The sequence below is a fragment of the Coturnix japonica genome, chromosome 17 (genome assembly GCF_001577835.2).
Source record: "Coturnix japonica isolate 7356 chromosome 17, Coturnix japonica 2.1, whole genome shotgun sequence".
Taxonomy (NCBI): Eukaryota; Metazoa; Chordata; class Aves; order Galliformes; family Phasianidae; genus Coturnix; species Coturnix japonica.
This window is the reverse complement of record NC_029532.1, coordinates 2,050,812-2,072,469: the sequence shown is the minus strand read 5'-3', so window position 1 is coordinate 2,072,469 and position 21,658 is coordinate 2,050,812. Positions and strand designations below refer to the sequence as shown.

The following is a 21,658-nucleotide window of genomic DNA, read 5'->3' as shown; positions in this document are numbered from 1 at the left end:
TCCGCAGAACCCCAAAGCCCTGACATCCCACAGAGTGGCACTGCGTTCCAACCCTCGACACTCCTCTCCTTTCTTTCTTCAGCTCCTACTTTCATCATTCTTGGTTCACAGACTTGCCTGGCCACTTCTCTCCTGCACATGTGGATACCACTCGCTGTTCTCTGGATATGAGGATATGAGCAACTTCCTTCATAGCTGGTGTGGCTGCAGCTCAGCAGGTGGGGGGAAAAAGAACAGGAATCTCTGAAACACTTTGTGTTAAATCTGGAAAGGCCAGTCTATGACCCCAGCATGGGAATAACAAGGTACATAGCCCATTGCGGGGCTATTCCAGGTGACAGCGGTCTGCAGGCAGTGGGTGGTGTCAGGGATGGGATCCTGCCTTGCTCCAGCCCACACTGTTGAGTGCAAACCAGATGAGAAAGAGGCTCCACAGCTGCAAGTGGGGACACAACCAAGCACACTGTGACACAGTCTGGTTCCTGCTCGCTCGTGAGGCAGCTCAGCTATTGTTCGATGCTTGCTGCAAAGCCACAAGTGATGTTTGAGGAATGTGCAAACATAACAGTAGGAGAAAAGTTATGGAAAGCAAAATTAATCTGTCTTTCTCCACCTCTCTCTCCAAGACTGGCCTGAATTTGTAAGTCAATTGGCTGCTCTGTTTGATTTTCCTGCCTGTTGGGCCTCATCCTGCAAATACTTGCTGCCAGGTATATAATCTGACAATATCTACTGGAACCAGGATAGCAGGGCCTAAGTTCCAATTAAAGGTCATCATCCTGGCAATCATCAAGCACATGAATCATTACGTGCAGATGAGAACTAACCTAAGCTAAGGAGACATCAGAGGTCATCACTTTCTTTCTACGCTCAGTTTGTAGCTGGGTAGATGTGCTCAGATTTATCTGTTTGCTTTTCCAGACTTACGTTTGGATAATTCCATCTCCACAGTATCCACTCCCAGAGACGTAGACAAGTGCTGGCGAGGGCTCGCTCTCCTCCGCCCCGGAAACAACGATGACCTGGTATGTGTACGTGGTGCTGTCGCTCAGCTCCCTGCAACACAAGAGGAAATATTGAGTGATAGCACATCAAAGGCAATGACAAAGGGCAGAGAAGGGGCTACTACAATGAGGGCTGGCCAACAGAAAGCAAGTCCTGCTTCCATCAGGCCCTCAGAACTGCTTAAATCCCATGAATCTGTAAGCAAGACAAGATTCTTTTTTTGTATACAATACAGAAAAATATAAACCTATTATGAATATTTAGGTGTTTGGTGGCATGTTTTGTGTTAGCAGAACTTAAGATGTTCCACAAAGGAACTCGTTACCATTGTCCTCATTGTGCTGATCTGCAAAGCCACACAGCAGGGAAGATATTTATCCTCTACAGAGCACCAAGCCATTGAAGTAGGCATCACTGGACTGAGGTCCACCTTGCTGACATTACTATCTCCTTACAACACTCATTAAGTTAACAAGCAAGACCTGCTGTGCCGTGCCCACTAACCCGCATCCCTCAGTGCCACGTCTGCTCTTTCCCTTACCACCTCCAAGTCCAGTGACCCCACCACCCCCTGTGCATCCTGTGCCAATGCATCACTGCTCCTTCTGAGAAGAAATTCCTCCTAATATCCAACCCAAAGATGGGAAGCATCCGATACACACCGACAAAACCAAAGCAGAGGTGAGCTTTGAATATTAAAGGGATATTATCACTCTGTTTCACAAAGCCGTTCATAAAATATTTAAGATGAACAAGGATATTTGTAGAAATTCAGACTTTGCCTCCGGATATCTTCCAACCACCAAAACGTTCAGCTCTTACAAGAGGCTGGTTATCAATGAACCATGCAGGCAGCTGCAACAACTACAGAACAAACAGACCAACAGCGCTTTCCGATGTGCTGAAATCACACACACACACACACACGGGCCTGAAACACAGACAGAGGTTTTCAAGTTGTGATTTTGCACGTCATTTCCAGCAGCAGGTGATGGACGGGCATCCAGCCAACAGAGAAAGTGCATCCCTGCAAGTGTGCCAGCGTGTGTGGGAGTGTTGGTGTGCGCTGGTGTGTATGGGGAAGCAAAGTAAAATCAAGGCAAAGTTTGTGTTTGTTTATGCACAGGGTGGGAAGTTGGCAGAACAGAATGGAAGAGGACACGACTAAATGAAGCACAGGAGAGAACACGGAGTTTATGAATTATGAGGTGACTGGAGATGAATGCGTACGTGGGTGAATAAGACAGAAAACTGGATATGAAAAGTTATTATGTGGGGAGAGATCTGGTGTATTTAATTATATTGACTGAGAATGCAAAAGCTGGTATGCAGGAAGCATCCGGAGCACGCTGGGGAGCGCTGATGTCAGGCAGTGCTACTCTGTGCTGTCACCTGCAAGACAAGGGCTGCTCCAAGCAGGGATAAAAGCAGGATTAGGGCCATCCATTCCCCCTGGCTGCTGGGGGCATTGATGGTGACAGTGCTCCTTGCAGTGCCTCCAGCCCCACGCCACTCCGCAATGGGAGGTGAGACAGGAGAGCATCCTTAACACTGAGGATGTGAACAAACACTCGTTTAAATTTATATCTATGGTCTTTTAATGACCTTTTCGAGAACTGAGTGAGCCGCATTGATCGCTGCGGCTTCCGCCCGTGGGGAGGCACTCGTATTAAAAAGCAATGACTCAAGTGCTCTGCTCAGAGGGGGAACTGGAGCGTGCCGTGCTGAATGCCACCAGGACTCCTCACCCGTCTGCTGGTGAAAGCAACAGATCCAGGGTTGGAAATGTACAGCCCCCTCTCCCTTCTCCTGGCCTTCCTGGGGATGGGGGGTAGTCACGTTGAAGCTGAAGCATCCTGTGGGCTATGGATTGCTACTCTCTGATTGGGTATTTCTGTACAGCTTTTAGGAAAAACACCACTGGGAAGCAGTTTTCTACTCAGACCAAAGTGGTTTTAAAGGATCACAGGTGCCCAGCCATGCCCCAGCCACACCTGCCTGATGCCCATTGCCAGGCATAGACCCTTAGAGTTATCTGAGTTGGAAGAGACCCTTAAAGGCCATCTGGTCCAAACCCCTGCAATGAACAGGGGTACCTACAACTCTACCAGTGCTCAGAGCCCCATCCAGCCTGACCAGGGATGGGATATCCAGCACCTCTCTGTGCTATTGCCTCACTAGGTGCATGGCCCCTGAACGCACAGAGGGAAAGCAACAACTTGCTCCCCTCTCCCCACTACCATGGCATGTCTGTTTTTCCTGCTACAAATAATAGCAGGAAGTTTGTTTGTTTTTTTGAGCATGACAAATTCCTGTTTTGAACAAAACTGAAAATACCTGAAAGGCCAATTTCTGCCCTATGAAAACAGAGATGGCCAGAAAGCTACAAAAGCAGACAGTGTTCCTGTTATTTAAGAACAAAATGACAAGGTTCGAGGCATCTCCAGTTAAATTACAGCTGTCAGAGGTACTGTTAAGTGAAACAGACACATTCTGCACGTCAAGCACCCTACAAAGAACCCAGCTCGCTTTGGCCTTCAATAGTCACCAAGTCTTATGCCCAAAGGCAGCACTTCCAATACAGCTCTCTGCATCCCAGAAGGAGCCCCAGTCCATGAGTAATGCCCCCATATCCCTACAACATAGTCAACATCTACAGGCTCCCCACACACTCCCCAAATCAATCAATAAAGAGAAACCCAGAGGAGGAGGTCATTTTAGGACAGCGTGGATAGATGTGCTCCCCAGCTCCCCTCCTTCTTCCCGTGTTGCCATTTGCATTGTCCACAGAAGATCATTCTCTTCTTTTACCTTCTCTCTCACATGCACTCCTCTTGCTTTTTCCTTTTCTTCTTTTAATAAAAATGGCATGACAAGCATGGCAGAAGATAATGAAGAGAATTCCTGCCTGGTTCTGCGGTTGGGAGAAAGGAGGGGCGAGATTCTGTAAACAAAAAGACGTCAAAAATCCGGGCTGTTTTTCCAGCTGCAGCCCAGTCTCGGGCTGTTTGGATAAGCCCAGAGAAGTGGCAGGTGCAAAGACCTCAGAAGTCTCTGCCCCTCTCCTGGTCAGCGAGCTGATTCAGAAGACAAAAATATATAAGGAGCAAACTTGGAGCAGTTTCTCCCTCTACCCATAACAGGTTCCCAATAGGGCAGAGGGTTTGCTCTGTTCCCCTTGCTCCCAACATGGGAATGGAATGAGAGCTCCACGTATCAGGAAGGTACTTCCAGTGAAACGTCCCATAACCGCCATCACAGTATGGGGAAGACTTCATGTGATCAAGCTTGAAGTCAGAGGTTGAAAGGTTGGGCAATTAAACCTATTAGAAAGAGGAAAACATTCTTTTCTCCATGATACCCATCCACATACAAAGGTTACCACCACCTCTCGTAGTTATCACAAAACCCACATGGTCGATTACTGTGTCATTTGTGCACACCGGTGTAATCATGGAACAGCTTCAGAGACCTCAGTAACACACCTGGGTTGCAAACACACCATCCTTGCTGCAGCCCATCTATCTGAGTTGCATGTTTGCTCTGCTCAGGACCTTGAGCACGTTGAGCATTTACCTTGAGAGAGAACTCACCCTTAGAATCACAGAATCATTAAGGCTGGAAAAGACCTCTACAACCACCAAACCCAACCAAGGATCATAACTTTTAAAAGCAGCAAACATATAGATATATATGCAACTGATTAACTCCAGCAGACTTTGATATAATCGTCCAAGTATTTGCCCTGGTACCAATTTAAATTGCAGTAGCACATTTAATAAAAAAAACAACTGTGTAGCCAAGGCCTGAAAGATAATTCTGGTTGGTTTTTCTTCTCTTAAAAATAAATCAAACATCAGCAGTCAATTTTCTACTTTCTTGGTTGAACAACAACAGCAAAAACAACCACGTGAACGCTTAGAGTGGAAGACAGAGATGCAGGATCTACGTGAGATTGGGTTACAATTACCAGAGCAGTGGAAATGTGAGGGGCCCGGGGCCTCACGTGGGTGTTTGCACTAGACAGGCAATTTCACGGCGGTACACAGGTTAAGTGTCGGAGCACCTGGTTGCTATTAAAAGCAGGGCAGGAAGGGGGAAAATCTGTTTTGCTCAGTTCTTTGCTGTTCCAATCAGCCCTGAGCTGAGAAAGGAAAACTCTGTGCCCTGACCCACAGCAAGCTCCACTTGCAGCCGGAGGGAATCAGTGCATCTCTATTCATTCCCAGGGACTGATGCCAGCAACCAGCGCCTGAGGACACAGTGCTGCGGTGCATGGCAGCAGGGAGAGAACAGCATCAGGGCTGGCAGTGGGCTGGAGCAGGTTGGTAGCTAAAAGGCCATCATTGTCACCAAAGAACCTCTCTGCCTGTTGCATCGTGCCTCTGGATGAGCAGCGTGTGATTACACTGCTAACGATGCCTGCCCTGCAGCACCCCGCTATCTATGGCCAGGTTTGGGGTGTCCTGGCAGCATCCTGCCCCAGGCTGTACCATGGGGCTCTGACTGCAGGAGGAACGTTCTTCCCCAGCCTGGGGTCAACGGTGTGGCAGGGGACGTTCTTCAGCTTCCCCACATCCACCCTGACCTCTAGCATTTCCTTTCAATGGAACCAAGACCTGATTTTCAGAGCTTAATGCCCTCCTGCGTCTGTGAAATCCCCCGAAAGGGTAAACAGAGCCACGTGATCCTGATCTGACTGCTCCTGGTGCCCGGGAAAGCTGCGTCTATTTTCAGCAAGGCTTCGGCCAGGCCCCCAACATGCAGATGTTTGCAGTTTCCTCAGCTTCCACCTCCATCACTGCTCCTCATCGGGGCTCTGCATGGAAGGGATGGGCTCTGGGACTGTGCTGGGCCCACAGAGCTGCAGTGCAGGGTGAAGAAGCAGCCTGAATCCACGGGCACATATAGGAAAGATGTATGTGCTGTCCCACATGAAGAGCACAAAGGGGTGTACGAGGAGAGGAGGTGACTCCTCCAGAGGAACATTCTGTCATTTCCCCCCTCAGGGGCTCTGTGTTTTGCTTTAAGCCACGTCAGATTATGAGAAATCCTACTAGCTGGTCTCCAGTGGGATCTGTAATGGTTTAATAACCGAACATTACTGAACATATTTCCACTAGCCTCTTTCTAAAATCCCATCATGAGCTAATTTCCTCTATTGTCATTAGATCTGCAACTGGTCTTACATCTAAGAAAAAAATCTGCACCGCTGCGAGGAAACGATCTGCACTGAGCTCTGAAGGCAGCAAATCCACTCATCCTCAGTGGGTACAACGTGCTGCTTCCACTCTGCCTTCCTGTCACAGCAAGACACAGGGTAGTGCTGGAATGACAGCAGCAGCGTGGAGATGCCCATGTCAGAATGTGTTTCAGAGGATCCTGGCCTGACAGAGCAATCCTGGGGGGGAAGTGATGGAAAGCGTTGGGATCGCAGTGATGAACAATGAGGCACTGAAAGGGTTTCTGCTTTGGCTGATGCTGTGCTATCCGATCGGGTACTGAGGACAGCAAAGCATTACTCCCTGCTTGAGGACAGCTCCAAATGTAACAGAAACGTTATTTGGTAGGAAAACATATTGAAATGAAATGCCCAGGAAGCAAAGGGGCCAACAAAAGTGGCAGAAAAAGCAATCAGTGCTGGCTGATGCTGATGATAAAAAGGCAGGTAGCACTTTGATGCTGCTGCTGCTGCTGCAGTATTTGAGGCTCACTCCAACTTTTACAAGAGGGTTATTTTTAAAGCATTGCATAACACATCTGCCCAATGCTTCTTCCCCAATGGAGCAAAAAAATACCCCAAATAAACCCCCCCAACCAACAAAACCATTTGTTACACCTGGGAGGTTTCTGGTACTTCTCATCTTATTGAGAGCCCAAAACAAAGATGCAAACAGGAAGGCAAACATCAGAGAGAAATTACGAGACAACACACACCTGAATTTACCACATCGCTGAGACTGTTCCACCTGCAATAAATTATTTCACCCAGCAGGAAAAGTCTCGTTTGACCTTCATTTTTTTCTTTTCCTGCAGCTGAAAACTCTGCTACTGCTCCTAGGTCGAGAGTTCAAATTCCAGCCTGGCTGGGAGTGATTAAATATATCCATTTCTAATAGTATCTATGCGGTTAATAAGAGGAGGGCAGTGAAGGCTCATTGTTTGAGGGACGTTGGCACATGGCTGCATTGGAGACCCGGCAGTGGGATGCTGGGGACACCCATGCAGTGAAGCAGCAGCGTGTGGGGAGTCCCTGGTGGGAGCAGAGCTGCTCTCTCCTGAAGCCAAGTGCTGCTCCTGAAGCGGGGCAGACACTGCTTGCTGGCTATTCCCATGCTCTTGATCATTCAGAGCCACGTCTCATGTCAAGAGTTAAACCCAGGCTGAAAAATCACTCTGGCTGCTCAGTTTTAGCACCGCAAACCTAAGAAGAGACAAACCCGCCCTTCCTACCTTACTCTTGCATCATATGCAGCTGAGCCAGAACAGGAGCTACAGTTCTGCCAAGTGCCAGCTATAGCTACAGCATTACATAAGAAACCACAACAGCAAAGAACCACAAATCTATCACTACTGCTGGCACCGAGCAGCATCTCAGCACAGGCTGAGCAGAAAAGCTGCCTGCTGAATGGGCACGGCCCGCCAGATTGTTCTTTCTCTTCTCTGGATCAGGGTTAAGGCAATTTGGCAGAGGGTGGTAGGGAAAAATTGCTGTCTTGCTCTGCGTGTGGGGTCAGGAAGTAGGTTTTATTCATCTGCTGAGATAACCTGGCACCTCTGATGAAGACAGGAAGATGTAAGGAAAGCTAACAGTGGTTTTGAGCTGCCAGAGGCTAGCAGGGACATGGAGAGCCTGAGCTTCCTTCACATGGCTGTAAGAAGGATAAAGGAGCGGATGTACCTGAGTCTCAACACTGTAGTGAGAAGAGAAACCTGGTGGGATATGGGAGATTAGAAAGTATGAGTAAGTGACTAATTAGGGGGAAGAAATCACCCATATGCAGACTAGTGATTTTGATAAGGACAGGTCTCAGGCACTGCTAGAGGTGATAGAAGGCATCAAACACTTATGGACTCAACAAGAGATGATACTGCTTTGCACCTACTTCTGGTAGCTGAAGACGGCTGGACTGAAAGAAATGCTGAAGTGAAATGTACATTTGTCCTTCAGTTACCACTTTGAGATTAATTATTTGCAGGAATGAAACGTTTGTCAAATTGAATTGGTATACAGACCCAGCCAATGCAGAAAAGAACAGAGTTAGAATACAGGAATCACCAATTTACAGGTCTGGGTGTCTCAAAATGGTGCTTATATTGGTACAAAAACATCAAGAAATCCCAAATAAGCTCAGAGCTCTTCAAAATGAGAAGGCAAGAAGTAATTGGTTGCATTCATTCAATTGGAAGGTAACTATAAAACCATCAGTGGGGAAGATTCATGAAGAAGTGCATGAGGTCCTTGCACACATCAAGGCAAGGCATTTCTAGGCTTGCTGTAAGTATTCATGCTGTTGCACAAAGACATCTGGATTCACCAGACACAGTTCTACAGCCTGTTGGGAATCCAGATGTGTAGCGTGCCGATATCATATAGACAACCTAGCAGCTTTTGTAGATAAATCTGGGCAAGTAAAGTGCTTTCTTAACATTTCAGTCCTATCTTAGATACTCCCCAGTATTTCCTGGCATATCAAGAGAGATTTGGCATGGCAACTGTGGAGGAGGGGGGGCAGAAGATGTTGATAATGTGGGCTTCAGCTTTTGGTATTGGGAGAAAATCCACCCAGCGATCTGTATCTTGTTTGGGTGGAAATATGCTGTTAATTATCTTCATGACAGATGGATCTGGCAATTCATTTCAGCTGCTTTAGATCATACATTCCTCTGGCTGGTAGAGGTTCAGAAAATAGAGAAATAGATCTTCAAGATGAATGCAAAGGAAGGAATGCCATAACAGGGACAGATGTTGCCATGAAATTTTAGTGTTGCATTCAACAGGGCCTTAATGTTACATATCATCACTGTGATATTTGTATTTTTTTCAGAGCCCTGTTGAGCTGGGCTTGCAATGAGTAACTGCAGCCTTCCAATGGAGCTCCTGCTCACCTCCAACAGTCACTGCTCTGCTGATTCTCCAGCCTCTCTGCTGTCTATGTTTGAAGTAGTTTACAACGTATTTCATATGCATTCAGACTAAGCAATGTTTTCCATCTCCTTCAACACCACATCATCAAGGGTTTCTGACAAATCACGTGCATGGCTTCCGGACCGCATACCAACAAACACAAATGCCATCAATAACACACATTTTGAAACAAACCCCTTCAGATACAGCCTGCAACGTGCCAGGAAACCATGAACAGCACCACAGCAACCTCTCCAAATACCTGCAGTCCCAATGATGTAATTCCTCAATCCTTCGCAGTCACGTCATGAAGCCCTACTGAGATCTGGATCCTACTCTCTTAGGTGCTTAGTTAAAACACTGCAAGTAAAATTGAGCTTGCAAGCTTAGCACTGAATGGAACTCCTGACTCTAACAAAATGTTTTAAAATACTGTACTTGCTTAAACAATAGACGACAACCAGTCCCCTCTATTTCCAAGGAACAGAAAAGGCGTAGCCATAGAAAGTAGGTGGAAAAAAGCTACGTGTGACAAGGAAAATATATTCTCTATATGAGAAAATGCAGGTTTCTCTCTCGGTCTCTTTTTCTTTTATTTTGAAGTATGAATGCAGTATCTCCAGGTGTCACTTAGGTACTAAAGCACAAGTCAGTACGGGAATAACTCAGATGGAGATATCACAGGAAAGCATACTTGCTGCTCAGTGATGTTCAACTCTGCAAAATCAAAACTCGTAGCAGGGCTTTGTGCTGGGATTCTTTCTAAGGCTATTTCAGTCAGTGCCTTTGTCATGAAAAATCCTACAGGTTAACAAAGAAGAAGGTTACAAAGATGACCCGCTCCAGCACAGTCCACCACGTTCTGAGGTTTCCTATGAAGTCCGTGGCAGAAAAGTCAGAAAAAATTCCAATTCTCAGAAACTTTTCCAGTTATTCCAACTTTACAGAACTAACCTCAGCACCTCCTGGCTTGGCACGTTGGAGGGATGAGCTCAGATCGGAGCAGGAGCATGGTGGGAAACATGGGCTGCTCCTCACCACCTCTCAAGGTACCCACCAAGCACTGGTGTCCAGTTGCCCTCTGACATCCTCACGTGAGCTTCCACTGGGGGCACTCCTCTCACTGAGCTCTTCCAAACATCAGTGGTTGCCACAAGTGATGACAAGAGCGTCCATGTGAGCGTAAAAGCGCTACAGCAAGGCCAAAGTGAGAGCAAAACAATTACCTCCATCACCATCCTCACTATCTCGTGGGATATTCCCAGGGAACAGCAAGAGCACAACCTGAACTCTGGATTAAACCGTGAGCTGAGACTTTGAGATCTGCAGATGTGGCTCTGCCCTTATTGCTGACTGCGGCGTGACGACTCAGCAGTTCCACACTGCACCTGGCCCGACCTTCTTCCCCCCATTGATTTATTCAGCTTTCTGCTCTCTTCCTAGGCACTGAGCCTCATTTTGTACTGCAGATTACAGCAATTCTGGCCAATAGCACTTGGTGGAAGCAAGAGCATCTTGCTTTGTTTCTGGGAGGTCCAAGGATAAGGTCCCGTCCCTTAGAAATGACTGAGCCAAGAGCTGAGATTAAAATTCAGCTTGAGAACAGAAAGTCTGGCATTATTTTGCATTTCTTAATAAAAGGTTTCCACTGCTGTAGCTATTTCCTCTCCGTTGTGGAGCACCCACTGCTGACTAGGCAAGGGCTATCCATTAAAGGCTTAAAGAGAAGTTCCCTCTCTTTGACGGGAAGAAGGTAGGAGAAATTAATTCTTCTTTCAGCATCGCCACACCTGGGGAAAGGATCTTGCTCACAGATAACAGCGCAAGCAAATATTTTCTTTGGGAGAAAAAGAGAAAGTGAAGATCAAGGTCAGAGGAGGCAAGAGTAAAGACAGGCGACTGCCTTCAAAATAACCTTCCATAGAACATGTGGGGGTGTCGTTTTATTTAATACGGAAAACATGCAAAAGCATAAACAGGAGGGGGGGACTGGCTTGGGGCTTACCAAGAGATAAAGGGGTTGCAGTGTCTGGTTGTACAGATATGCTGAATTCCAGCTGTACAGAAGGAGACAAACAGATGAGGAAGGGCTGAGATACTGCATTTACCCCTCTATGTACACACAGTACACCACTATCCTTGACTTTCTGAGGCATCTTCCTGCTCTCAGAGCTCAAGGGCCGTGGCTGCTCTGTGCTGTGAAGCTGCAGGACCCCTCAGCTCCAGAGGGTATGAAACACTGCTATGCACATATGCATGTTAGGATATGAAAAAATCACTTTTCAAGATTTCAAACACATGCCAGAGCACTGCATTAAGAAAACCCATCTCTAAGAGCTAAGAAATCTGCATCTTTGACTCCTTACCCAGTAGCTAAAGGCTTCATTTTAGCTTTCCAAGTGCCAAGTCACAGCTCTCTGTCTGGATTTTCCCTGAAGACCCTTGGAGGACCCATTGCTCAGAGCTGGCCAGATGAAAGACTTTGGTTGGGTTGGCTTTGCCAGCCTCTGCCAGCTGCTTCTGTCTCCTGACTGCAGAAATACAACCTTCTATTTTCCTCCTGTTTCAGCCGACTCCATAACCGAGACATGCAGACAGGTACAGCAGCGTTACTCTGTGTGATTTATTCAGTGCCATACAGGAAAACTGCTATTAATCCCTGGCTACCAATTGAACGGTCAGAGCACCTTCCCATTTCGGATGGCTATAGGCTAGAAGTCACCCCTAAAATTATACCAAAAGATACAGGAATAGCAGTTAGAATACGAGTTATGTTTTGGACTTTTTTTTTTCACGCTCTATTATGAACTCAAAACTGGACCTGCTTCTGTGGGAACTTATGCTAAGGTATGCAAATACTTCAAACCAAACCAGTCCCATTTTCCAGTGTGAGTGGGCCAGGTTTCAGGCAAAGATGCTTTCGCAGCGAAACTATGGGAAAATTCACCAGTTTTCCACGTTTCCAATATGCCAATATTCATCTCCTGTGAAGTGCCAGCAGTTGTTGGAACAAGGCTATAACCCAAGAAAGCACTTACGCACGTGCTTAACTTTCAGCACGAGGTTCAGGGGTTTGCTTTTATATTCACCATTGTCAGCTACCTTGAATTTTTAAACCCATAGGGACAATTTGCATCTTCTGAGCTGTATAATTGCTCCATGAAAGGGATGGTAGCTCATGATTACTGAATTGTTAATTAATCATTTTTATTATATTTAAACATGCTTCAGAAGACCATAATGATGTATGCTTCCTTGATATTAGCTGTACTAATTAGATCATCTTTTCTAAATTAGAGTGCAGTTTTCTTAGCAGGTTTCCTTTTATCTGGTGTTCATTTTCAAAAGAGCTTCATGTTGTTCCCACAGATGAGTGAATCACTTCCAGGGAATCGTGTTATGCAAAAGATGTTTTTCTTGCTTCTGGAGAATGCCTGTGGGTAGATCATGGATCTCCTCGAAATCATTAAATATTTTGAAGCTGAGCTTTCCTCAACAATCATACATTCCTTTAACAGATGAGCATAACTGCAGCTGAGATGAAATTCACTCCCTACAACCAAGTGGCACGTATGATGTGTTTACTGTGCAATACAGCCTGTGTCAGTGACACATGAAAGGAGAAAATGAAAGCAGCTGAAATACATTTACATACCTGAACACCCAATTTTACTTCCTGCGTTCTCTCTCAAGCAGTTAATTAGAAGTTACGATGCTCTGGCACTGAAAGCAATGCTGCCTCCTTCACCAAAATACTACTGTGAAAAAAATGTCTAAGGAAACGGTGACCGTGATACTCCTGAGGTCCTCCCTCAGGTTATCTTAAACATTCAACTTATCAAAGCTCAAGTGGTTTGCAATATCCTTTCAGCTTAAAGGAAGATGGAATTTCACCTTTCTCCGTGAGCAGCAGGCAATTTCACCTGACTCTAATGCTCCTGAATTCCAGAAAGAAACAAAGAGAATAACCCTCTCTTGGTGATAACTGATACGTCTACCTGGTTTAGAAGTCCAGTGCTCAGTGGCAATACCTGACATCAGCAAGTTGAAGAGGCTATAATCTTTTGCACCCCTGCAAAGCAGTACTTACATGTCAACGAATCTTCTGCTGAGGTTTGAGATGACAACAGGAGATCCGGACTGGAAAGGAGGGTCCCGAACCACTTTGTATTGGATGGGTTTGCAGTCTGTGCACAGCGTGCTGTGCGGGACGGAGCTCAGCATGGCAGCATCGATTTCCAAGTGCTCATCCAGAGTGTAGATTTGGATGCCATACACCTCCTCGCCCACCTGTCCTGCATCCAGTTTGATGGTCAGCGGGATGTCACAGAAAACATTCTGTGGCCCAAGAGAGATGTTCTTCCCACTGACGGTGAGCAACTTGACATCATTCACTGCTCCACTGGAGTCCCAGTCGGGGGAAACAAATGTCACCCATACTGTGAGGGACTCCGGAGTCAGGGGGTAGCGGAACTCCAGCTGCAGGTAGCAGCCCTGGGGCTCAGGGCAGGCTGGGGGCACTGTGTGTTGGTTGACAGCTGAGTTGGGGCTCCACGTCCGAACGCTGGATTTGCAAGGCTGCTCAACGTCAGGGTGCCCTGGAAAGAAAGAATGAAACTAAGACAGTGCATAAAAGAAAGCAGAGAATATGGCTCATCATTGACAACAGTACTGAAAGAGAAACTGGTGGCAGGAGAGCGTATCTGTCCAGGAAGCTCATTACTTAACTGGGCAGAACAGGCATGGCCAGCATGGAGAGGAGTTTAATGCCTATGTCTCATAGCTGGGTGAGACACAAATCCACCTAAACACCGAGATGGAGCAGACATCACCCAGCACACACCATGGTCCCACACTTGTCATTTCTTTTACATTTGCCTGTGCCAAACAATATTTTCTACCCTTTCCACTTGGTAGTTTATCTGATAAACAGACTCACTTTGCTTCCATTTCACCCTTGTGCTCCTCTTACACCCGTCTGTTACTCTAAGATGTTACCTTTTCCTCTTGTCTTCAGCAAAGACAAAGGAAAGAGCTTCTGCTGGCTCCATGAAGTCACCACATTGTGCTGTTGGGCAGCAAAATACTCAGCTCACTCCTATGCCCTTTACAGGCTCATCTTGTACATTGTGTAAGATCCCTTTTTTGGAAGCACACGGAGCACAGGTTTGAGTTGGCTCTCTGCACTTGTCATAATGAAACAACAGGCACTTGTGCTTTTACGTGTCTCACCGTTGGCTATGTTCGGCTACATGGGAGGTATTACCAAGAACTAATGAAAGCCACAGCACTTGCTGGGATCCCAAATACTATGGTAACATTACAATTTGGCACAGAATCATGGACTGCAAGATCCAGAGAGGTCATATGGGTGGAACAGTTGGTAACAGAATCCAGCGAGTGCTATAAGTTCCCTCTTCCTTCCCAAATAATCACACAAAAAGGGAGCGAGTAGAACAGAGAGAAAACAAAGTGTAGGAAAGAAGAAAGGAAAAAGAAAAGACAAAGAGAGGTAACAAGAAGAGAGAAATGCAGATGGCAGAGGAAAATGAGAGAGGGAGAGCACAGCTGTTGGCAGCCGAGGGAGAAAGTGAGATAAAGCACTGGGCAAACACAAACAAACAGGACATCACTGCTAATTTAAAGAGAAAAGGGCAACGTGTGAAGGTTATTCTTATTGTCTGTGATCCAATGGACTGATAGAAACGTGCCTTTTCTGCCAAGGATTCGCAGCCCAGGGAGTTCTCCCGTTCATACCAAATGAACCCAGACACAGAACAATTCCCCCGTATCTCAGCAGGCCTCTCAGAAAACCAACACGATGTTCTACCCCACAGCTCTCCCCTGTTCATCACATGCCACAAAGCACTGCCACTAAGCCAGCACCTGGCAGACCAAAAGCATCTGTGCACTGTGCAGGAAGCCAGAATTGCAGTGAACACCCTCAGTTGCTCCCTCTGCCAAGCTCACAAGGACTCAGAGTGTAATCCCTGTGAGCAGAGAGAGCCCCACTCAACCCACACCATCATGCAATGCTTGCTGCCATCCACGTGTGCTTGGCTGGGCCAACAAATGGTGTTCCAACATTCACAGCGAGCCTCTTACTGCAGCCCTAAGAAGGCAAGTTTTTACCCCAGTATATCCCATGCTTTGGAAAGAGTTGTATTAATGCTATCATCTTGCCAATAGGAAAATGGAGTGGATGAATGGCTCACAGCCTTGCATGTATCTTGATGTTGCTCCCCTTGGGTTCCTGCAAATTCACCTCCGCCAGTTCAAAAACTCTGTTAAGTAGAGAATAAACCCACGCACTTTGGTAGACAAGGGAGTGTTCAGCTGAACTGAACTCAATGAGCACTGCAGGGAGCTGAAAGCAGATCATTGCTGCCTACTGAGTGAGAACAGCTCTGCCTGGCAAGAATGGGAGCTTGACCATAGTCTGGCATGGGAGGCTTCACTCAAAATATGGGCTATAAGCACAGCCTGGTGTGTCAGTGACAGACAATGACCCAACTGTGCTATCTGTAACTCAGACCAAGTGCAAGCAGGCAGAAATCCTGAATGTCAGGGACATTGGAAAATTAGAGAGCAACAAATACCATACACTCAGTGTATTTTCTACCCTAAAGCAAAGACAACTTGTTAATGTAGTAAAAAGATAGGATTCCCAAATTTTCTTTCCAGAGCAATGGCAAAACAGCAATTGAATGAGACAGATAAGGATCTGACTTCACCCTTCATAGTTAAGAATATGCAGGAACACACTGTACAAAGAGGAAATTAAATGCAAAATGCAGCTGAGTAATAAATCTTAGAGAAGCTTCGTTTCTCTAGGAATGATGCCGCTGGCAAGACGTGCGAGATCCAGAAGTTTTCAAATCAGAGCTTGTTGGAGAAATTTTGATGGAACGGAGCATCTCAATGGAATACAGACCTTTCAGAATCAAAACACAAAATTGGATTTATTTGGCTAAAATTTTACTCTGGAAGAGAAGATGGGAAGTAAGTTCTAACAGTAATAGAACGCCGTGTTTTGACATTTCTGGAAGAATTCATTCAGCTTTTGCACTTTCAAACACTTTTCACTTTGATATTGAAAGTTGCTTTTGCCCTACATTATATACTAAGAGGAGACGCTTTCAAATGTCATAATTGAACTGAAGTTCATGAAAGAGGAATTACATAAGCTAAATAAAACATCCTGGCCAGCCTCAAACACTTTTTGTTTTTAATTTTCCTTCATGGTGAAATTCAAACGTTTCAGATTTTGTTCCAAACAAAACCAGGTTTCAAAGTCTTCTAAGAGTTGGCGGAGTGGAAATTCAGTCTTCCACCCTGCGTTACAACTGCAAGCCATCCAGATTTTGCTAATCCTGTTTACTTGACAATCAGGTCACACCTGTGGCTGGAGAAATGCTTCCCAGGATGGGGCTCCTCTGCAACCTCCATGCGAGGGACAGGTGCACACTGTGTTGGGCTCAGCAGCCTTGGCCCTGGATTTTCAATGGGTTGGAGTGAACTGCAGCCCCCAGTGAGCTCCCACCTGGGATCTGTGCATGCAGGGCAAGCAACACTTTGTTTACATATGTATTCCCATATTAATTAACAGATAATCTTCCTTGCAGATTAAATCCCATGTATTCTAGATGGAGGACAGAGAAGCTCTTAACATAAGAAGACATCTGTATAAAGAGTTAGTAAATTCCAGGTGTGAACCTTTGAGTTCAATGAGATTCATGAACGTTTGGGCTCAGAGTGTGCTGTACCTGAAGGAAAAGTTATTGATGGGCAGACTGAAATAACATTCTGCTCTTCTCAAACTGTAAACTGTGATTACTGACCTCTGCCTGGTATAATCACGTAGATACTCTCCTACATCCAACTATGTACACAGTAGGAGATATGGACGTTAGGAAAAATCAGGTTGGATATTAGTAAAGATTTCTTCTCAGAAATAGTGGTGAGGCATTGGAACAGGCTGCCCAGAGAGGTGGTAGAGTCACCATCCCTAAGGTGTTCAGGAAAAGGACAGATGCAGCAGTGAGGGATGGGGTTTAGTAGGTATGGCAGGGATGGGTTGATGGTTGGACCTGGTGATCTTTGTGATCTTTCCAAACTTAAAGATTCTATGCTTCTCTGCTTCTTCCACCGTGACTGCTGGTGCAGCCTGTTAGTAATTCAATGTAAGTGAAGGCAGCAGAAATCAAGCCCAAAGAAATAACATGCAATTCTTCATTTTTGGAGTCAGAGCAGAAGGACTAAACTACTCCCCTGAGGAATTCATCTGGCAGATGTGAATGGTCAGTGTTTCTTGGCACTCTGCTGCTTTCTGAAGTTCAAGTTCAGCTCCTGAAATTCATTAAACTCATGGGCAGGGTCAGGGCACAGGGACCAAAACACAGGGGGTAATACTTCAGGAACGCAGTGCATCCATCCGCCTCTCATTTTGTTCTTGCTACTCTCAGGTACAACCAGCCACCCTTCCCCAGAGGTCCTCACCTGCTCTGTGGTCTCCTTTTGCTCTGGCCACGATTCTGCCCCAGCCCCATGCTTACCTTCTGCTTCCCGTGGGCTCCAGTGCCCCGAGGGATCGCAGGGCATTGGAGACGAGGCGCTGAAGGCATGCTGCACCAGGACTCTTCCCTCCACGCACAGATCACATGCTGATCCCACTTCTCTAGGAGGCCAGGAAAACAGGAAAACACACCACCTTAGTAACAGCTGAATGAGCTGCTTATTCAACTATATTAAAAACAGTAAGATTTGGAATTCAGTTCCACTTAATCCTCTTTTCTTACAGCACAGACAAGAGTGCTTTCTGGCCTTGGCTTGGCAGGTTTGGGCTCATGGCTGTGAAGATGGCATCAGTGAGAGCCACCGTCCCATACAAAATGATAGCAACCTAGAAACTACCCTCAGCTGTAAGGTTGTTGGGGTTTCTTTTCTGCCCTCTATATCTGGATGAAATCCAGACAAAAGAAAATGTGTGTTATTTAGAGGCAGGAGCAGAGAAACGGGACTCAGGAGATATCAGACCTGTTTCTACTCCCATCATGAGTTTATTGCATGAACTCACAGCATCTTCAGGACTTTAAAGGCTTTGGGCCCAACTGGACCACTGATTAGAGTTAAGCCCCAGATCTACAAACATCAGAGAGCCGCTCAGAGAAGCACGGCTCAGTTACATGTGTGAGGACCTGCTTTTGGAGGTGGATCACTGCCCAGATCACTAGAAGTCTGGAAACGGGTTGGGCTGTGATTATACAGCAAGGAATATGCCCTTAATCCTTTCCACAGGGGAAACTGGATTCAGTACCTGGCAGCCTCGGCACCAGCAGATGGCTCTTTCTGATCTGAAACCCTCCTGGTTCCATGCCATGGGATGGCACGATGGGGCACTGAGACTCAGAATGTGTGGTTATTGATACCCCAAACTTGTTCATTATTCACAATTCACTGTTCTGCTTTAAGGAATGATACCACCACACATGAAAGTAGGAATTCTTGATCTTAAGTGAAGGAATGCACTTAGGAAAGGACAGAAACATCAGGCAAGCAACGCTGTGCACAATGCAGTGCACTCTCTAAACACCCTGAGTGCAGTTAAGCCATCAATTATTACCACCAGTGATGCAAATTTCAACTCTCTCCCATAGTGAGATTTATTTCAGCACACTTTGCAAAGCACATTGTGGCCCATGGGCAGAAGAGAACCCTGGGACAGGGGAGCTGCTCTCCCAGCCCTCCTAGGCTGTCCCTGTTTCCATTTGGCACCAGGGACAACTCTCGCTCAGCTGCTCTCTGGCTTAGCATCTCCTGTTTGTTGACAGTGATCTGTGTGAATGTCGGCTTTCTGTTGGCTTAATTAAGCAGAAGCAGGGATTGTCAACAGGGGGGACTTGGAATGAAATCAGTGGCAAAACTCGTATCCATTTCAGTATGGCCCACTGCCACCCTGCAAAGAGTCAGCAAATGTGGGGAGGGATGCACCTGCTGGAAACACTTGAAGTGTGGCAATGGGGAAGAGCAGAGAAATAGGAAGCAAAGGTGCTCTCCCCTTCCCTGCACGTTCTGTACCAGACATACCGAATACATTTGGGCACACCGTGAGTCACGTCTCCACTCTCTGTCTCACTTCACCCACTTGTATTATTGTTATGAGACTACCTGCTAATTTCATCTCTCAATAGGCTGCTTAGCAGTGGTTTGAGTGCTTAATTCAGCTTGCCCATATAATGTATGCTAAAAATATATATATAAAATTAAGACCCTGGAAAAAAATGAGATTGAGAAATAAAAATATGTAATTACTATTGTGCGGGATTTCTGTTGTTGTTTTAGACACATCCACCAACAGAAAGGAGAGAAATCCCTGCAATAATAATCTTTCAGTTTCTCTACAAAGAAACTCCTGCATTACTGTTCAGTCCTGGATGAGGACGGGGAATTGAAAGCCAACTTTCCACAATTAGGACCGCTTTCTACTCAAATTAGCAGCTATACAATTTCATTACAGGCTGCCATGGTGGAAAAAAACCGTAGGCTTATGGACAAACATTTCCTTTTACCAGCAAGGACTTGGAGGTAGGAGGAATCACAAGGAGCATCATGTGGGAAAGGCTATGAGCAAACTTTCTCTTTTTACTTTTCCAGTTCAGGAGCCAAACTCAGCCCTGATGTAACACCAGTGGCTGAAAGGAGTTACACAGCGATGACTCCTGGGTTAAAGATTTTCGTCTGCAGCTTCTTGAGCACAAATCCTGCAAACATCCATGGATGTCAAAACTAATTACGGAGCTGCATGTAAAGGCTTGTGAAAATCTAAGGCAGACCTTTACACCTTACACAGCCAATGACATCAAGACCAAATGAGCAGAAAATGGTTCAAAACACCATTAAATAGGAATGATAGCATATCTGACACCTCATACACCGGGCACATGACTCCTGAAAGCGAAGGGTAATGAACAATGTAGACTTTGCTGTTTTCTAATAAGCCAAGTACTGGGGAAATTCCAACTCATGAGGTTCAGAGCACAGGAAAGATTCACTCCTACAGCATCATATTCCAACAAAGTGGATTCAAAACATAAAGAATACTAGTGGAAACCAGTTCTCATCAGGGCTGGCAACAGTTTAGAGGCAACCCAAAACCAGTAAAGATCTGTCGTTCCTTTTGGTAACAAATGCCTGTTTTCAGTCTAAATTGTACTAGATTATACCTGCTTGGTGTGCTACCTGATTGGAATTTGTATCACTGATGGCACTGAAACTTTCCAGCAAGATTCAAGCAAGCAGTTATCGAGCCCAGCCATCTAGACCCAGGAACCATACTGGCCAAGATATTCTCTTGCTAAGAATGAGATAGCATCTGATGCATGGAAATTAATACAGTCACCTCAATGAAAACTTGGAGGAGCAGAGGTGTTTAAAGTTTTCTGTCCAAGCAGAATTAGCTGCAGAGCTCTGTGACAATAACTGTTTACATCCCGCCTCTGCATATCAAACAGGAGGCACATGAATGGATGCTTAGCGACAGCAGATGAAGGCATCTCATAGATGCAGTCAGGAAATGAACAGAGTTTCCTTCTTCTCGCTTGTTTTCCCTTGTTTTGTTGGCTCTGTTATTATTTTATTATTTCACATTATTTACACACGCAACATTCTCAAGCATTTTATTCTTCTTTGGAGGTAGCATGGAGAAGGGCAAGTATTGCAACCCCATGTATAGCAGCTTCAAGAAGAAATACTGGGTTCTTATATATTTGGTAATTAGGGATAGTCAGAAGCTCAACCAGCTACTAGAGTTCAGAGCCAAACACATGGGGCAAATTTCTGTGCAGGTAAATAGCTGTATGGAGCAACACAGACCCATCAATGGCTTACAGTACTGAGGCGAGGAGGGTCTGCCAGAAAGGCTTTGCTTGTTGCTCAGCTTGTGCACCTACACTTGTGAAGGTGCGAGGACGTGGTTGGATGGATGGACCAAATGGTCTCAGTGATCTTTTCCAACTTAAGGATTCTGTGATTCTATGACTTGGGTGGCCAAACCCACATCCACAACAAGTCAGCGTTGCACTCTGAACTCCTATTCCACAACACTAACAGTGCAATTCTAGAACTGAGGCCTTAAGAGGAAAGCACCAAAAGCTGCAGCACCTGTGACACAGTTGCATCTGAGCAGGGAAGAGCCTGAAGACAGAAAGGAAACTGTGCCTCAGGACCACACTGATGTGCCCCAGAACTACCAACATGCCATACCCAGCCATGCACCAGGCTGCAGCAAGTGCCCCAACACCCCTGCAGTGCTGATGGTGGGTCTTCATTAACAAATGTTTTGCACTAGAGATCTAATTATATTGAGCCACAATGCTTGCTAATGTAGCCAGAGCCATTCATCCTTTTAAGGCCCTTTTACACTGTCAAAACAGCTCGGAAGGGGCCTTCATGCATTAGAAACCAGGCCCAAGGCACTCAGCAGTTGAGTATCAGTCTTCTGTTTTTTACATGAATAGTGCCATTGAA

The 21,658-nt window shown here is 45.9% G+C and overlaps 1 protein-coding gene across 2 annotated transcripts in view; it reads right to left on the bottom strand.

Annotated features, from left to right (window-relative positions):
- The window catches only part of PAPPA (pappalysin 1), a 161,981-nt gene that overhangs the window by 81,048 nt on the left and 59,275 nt on the right, over positions 1-21,658 (bottom strand). For both annotated transcript variants that reach the window (XM_015878745.2, XM_015878746.2), the window contains exons 6-8: positions 17,689-17,810; positions 13,224-13,731; positions 928-1,056 (exon numbers count right to left, since the gene is read on the bottom strand). In XM_015878745.2, the coding sequence (XP_015734231.1) occupies positions 928-1,056; positions 13,224-13,731; positions 17,689-17,810 (759 nt within the window). The remainder of the gene's footprint in view (positions 1-927; positions 1,057-13,223; positions 13,732-17,688; positions 17,811-21,658) is intronic.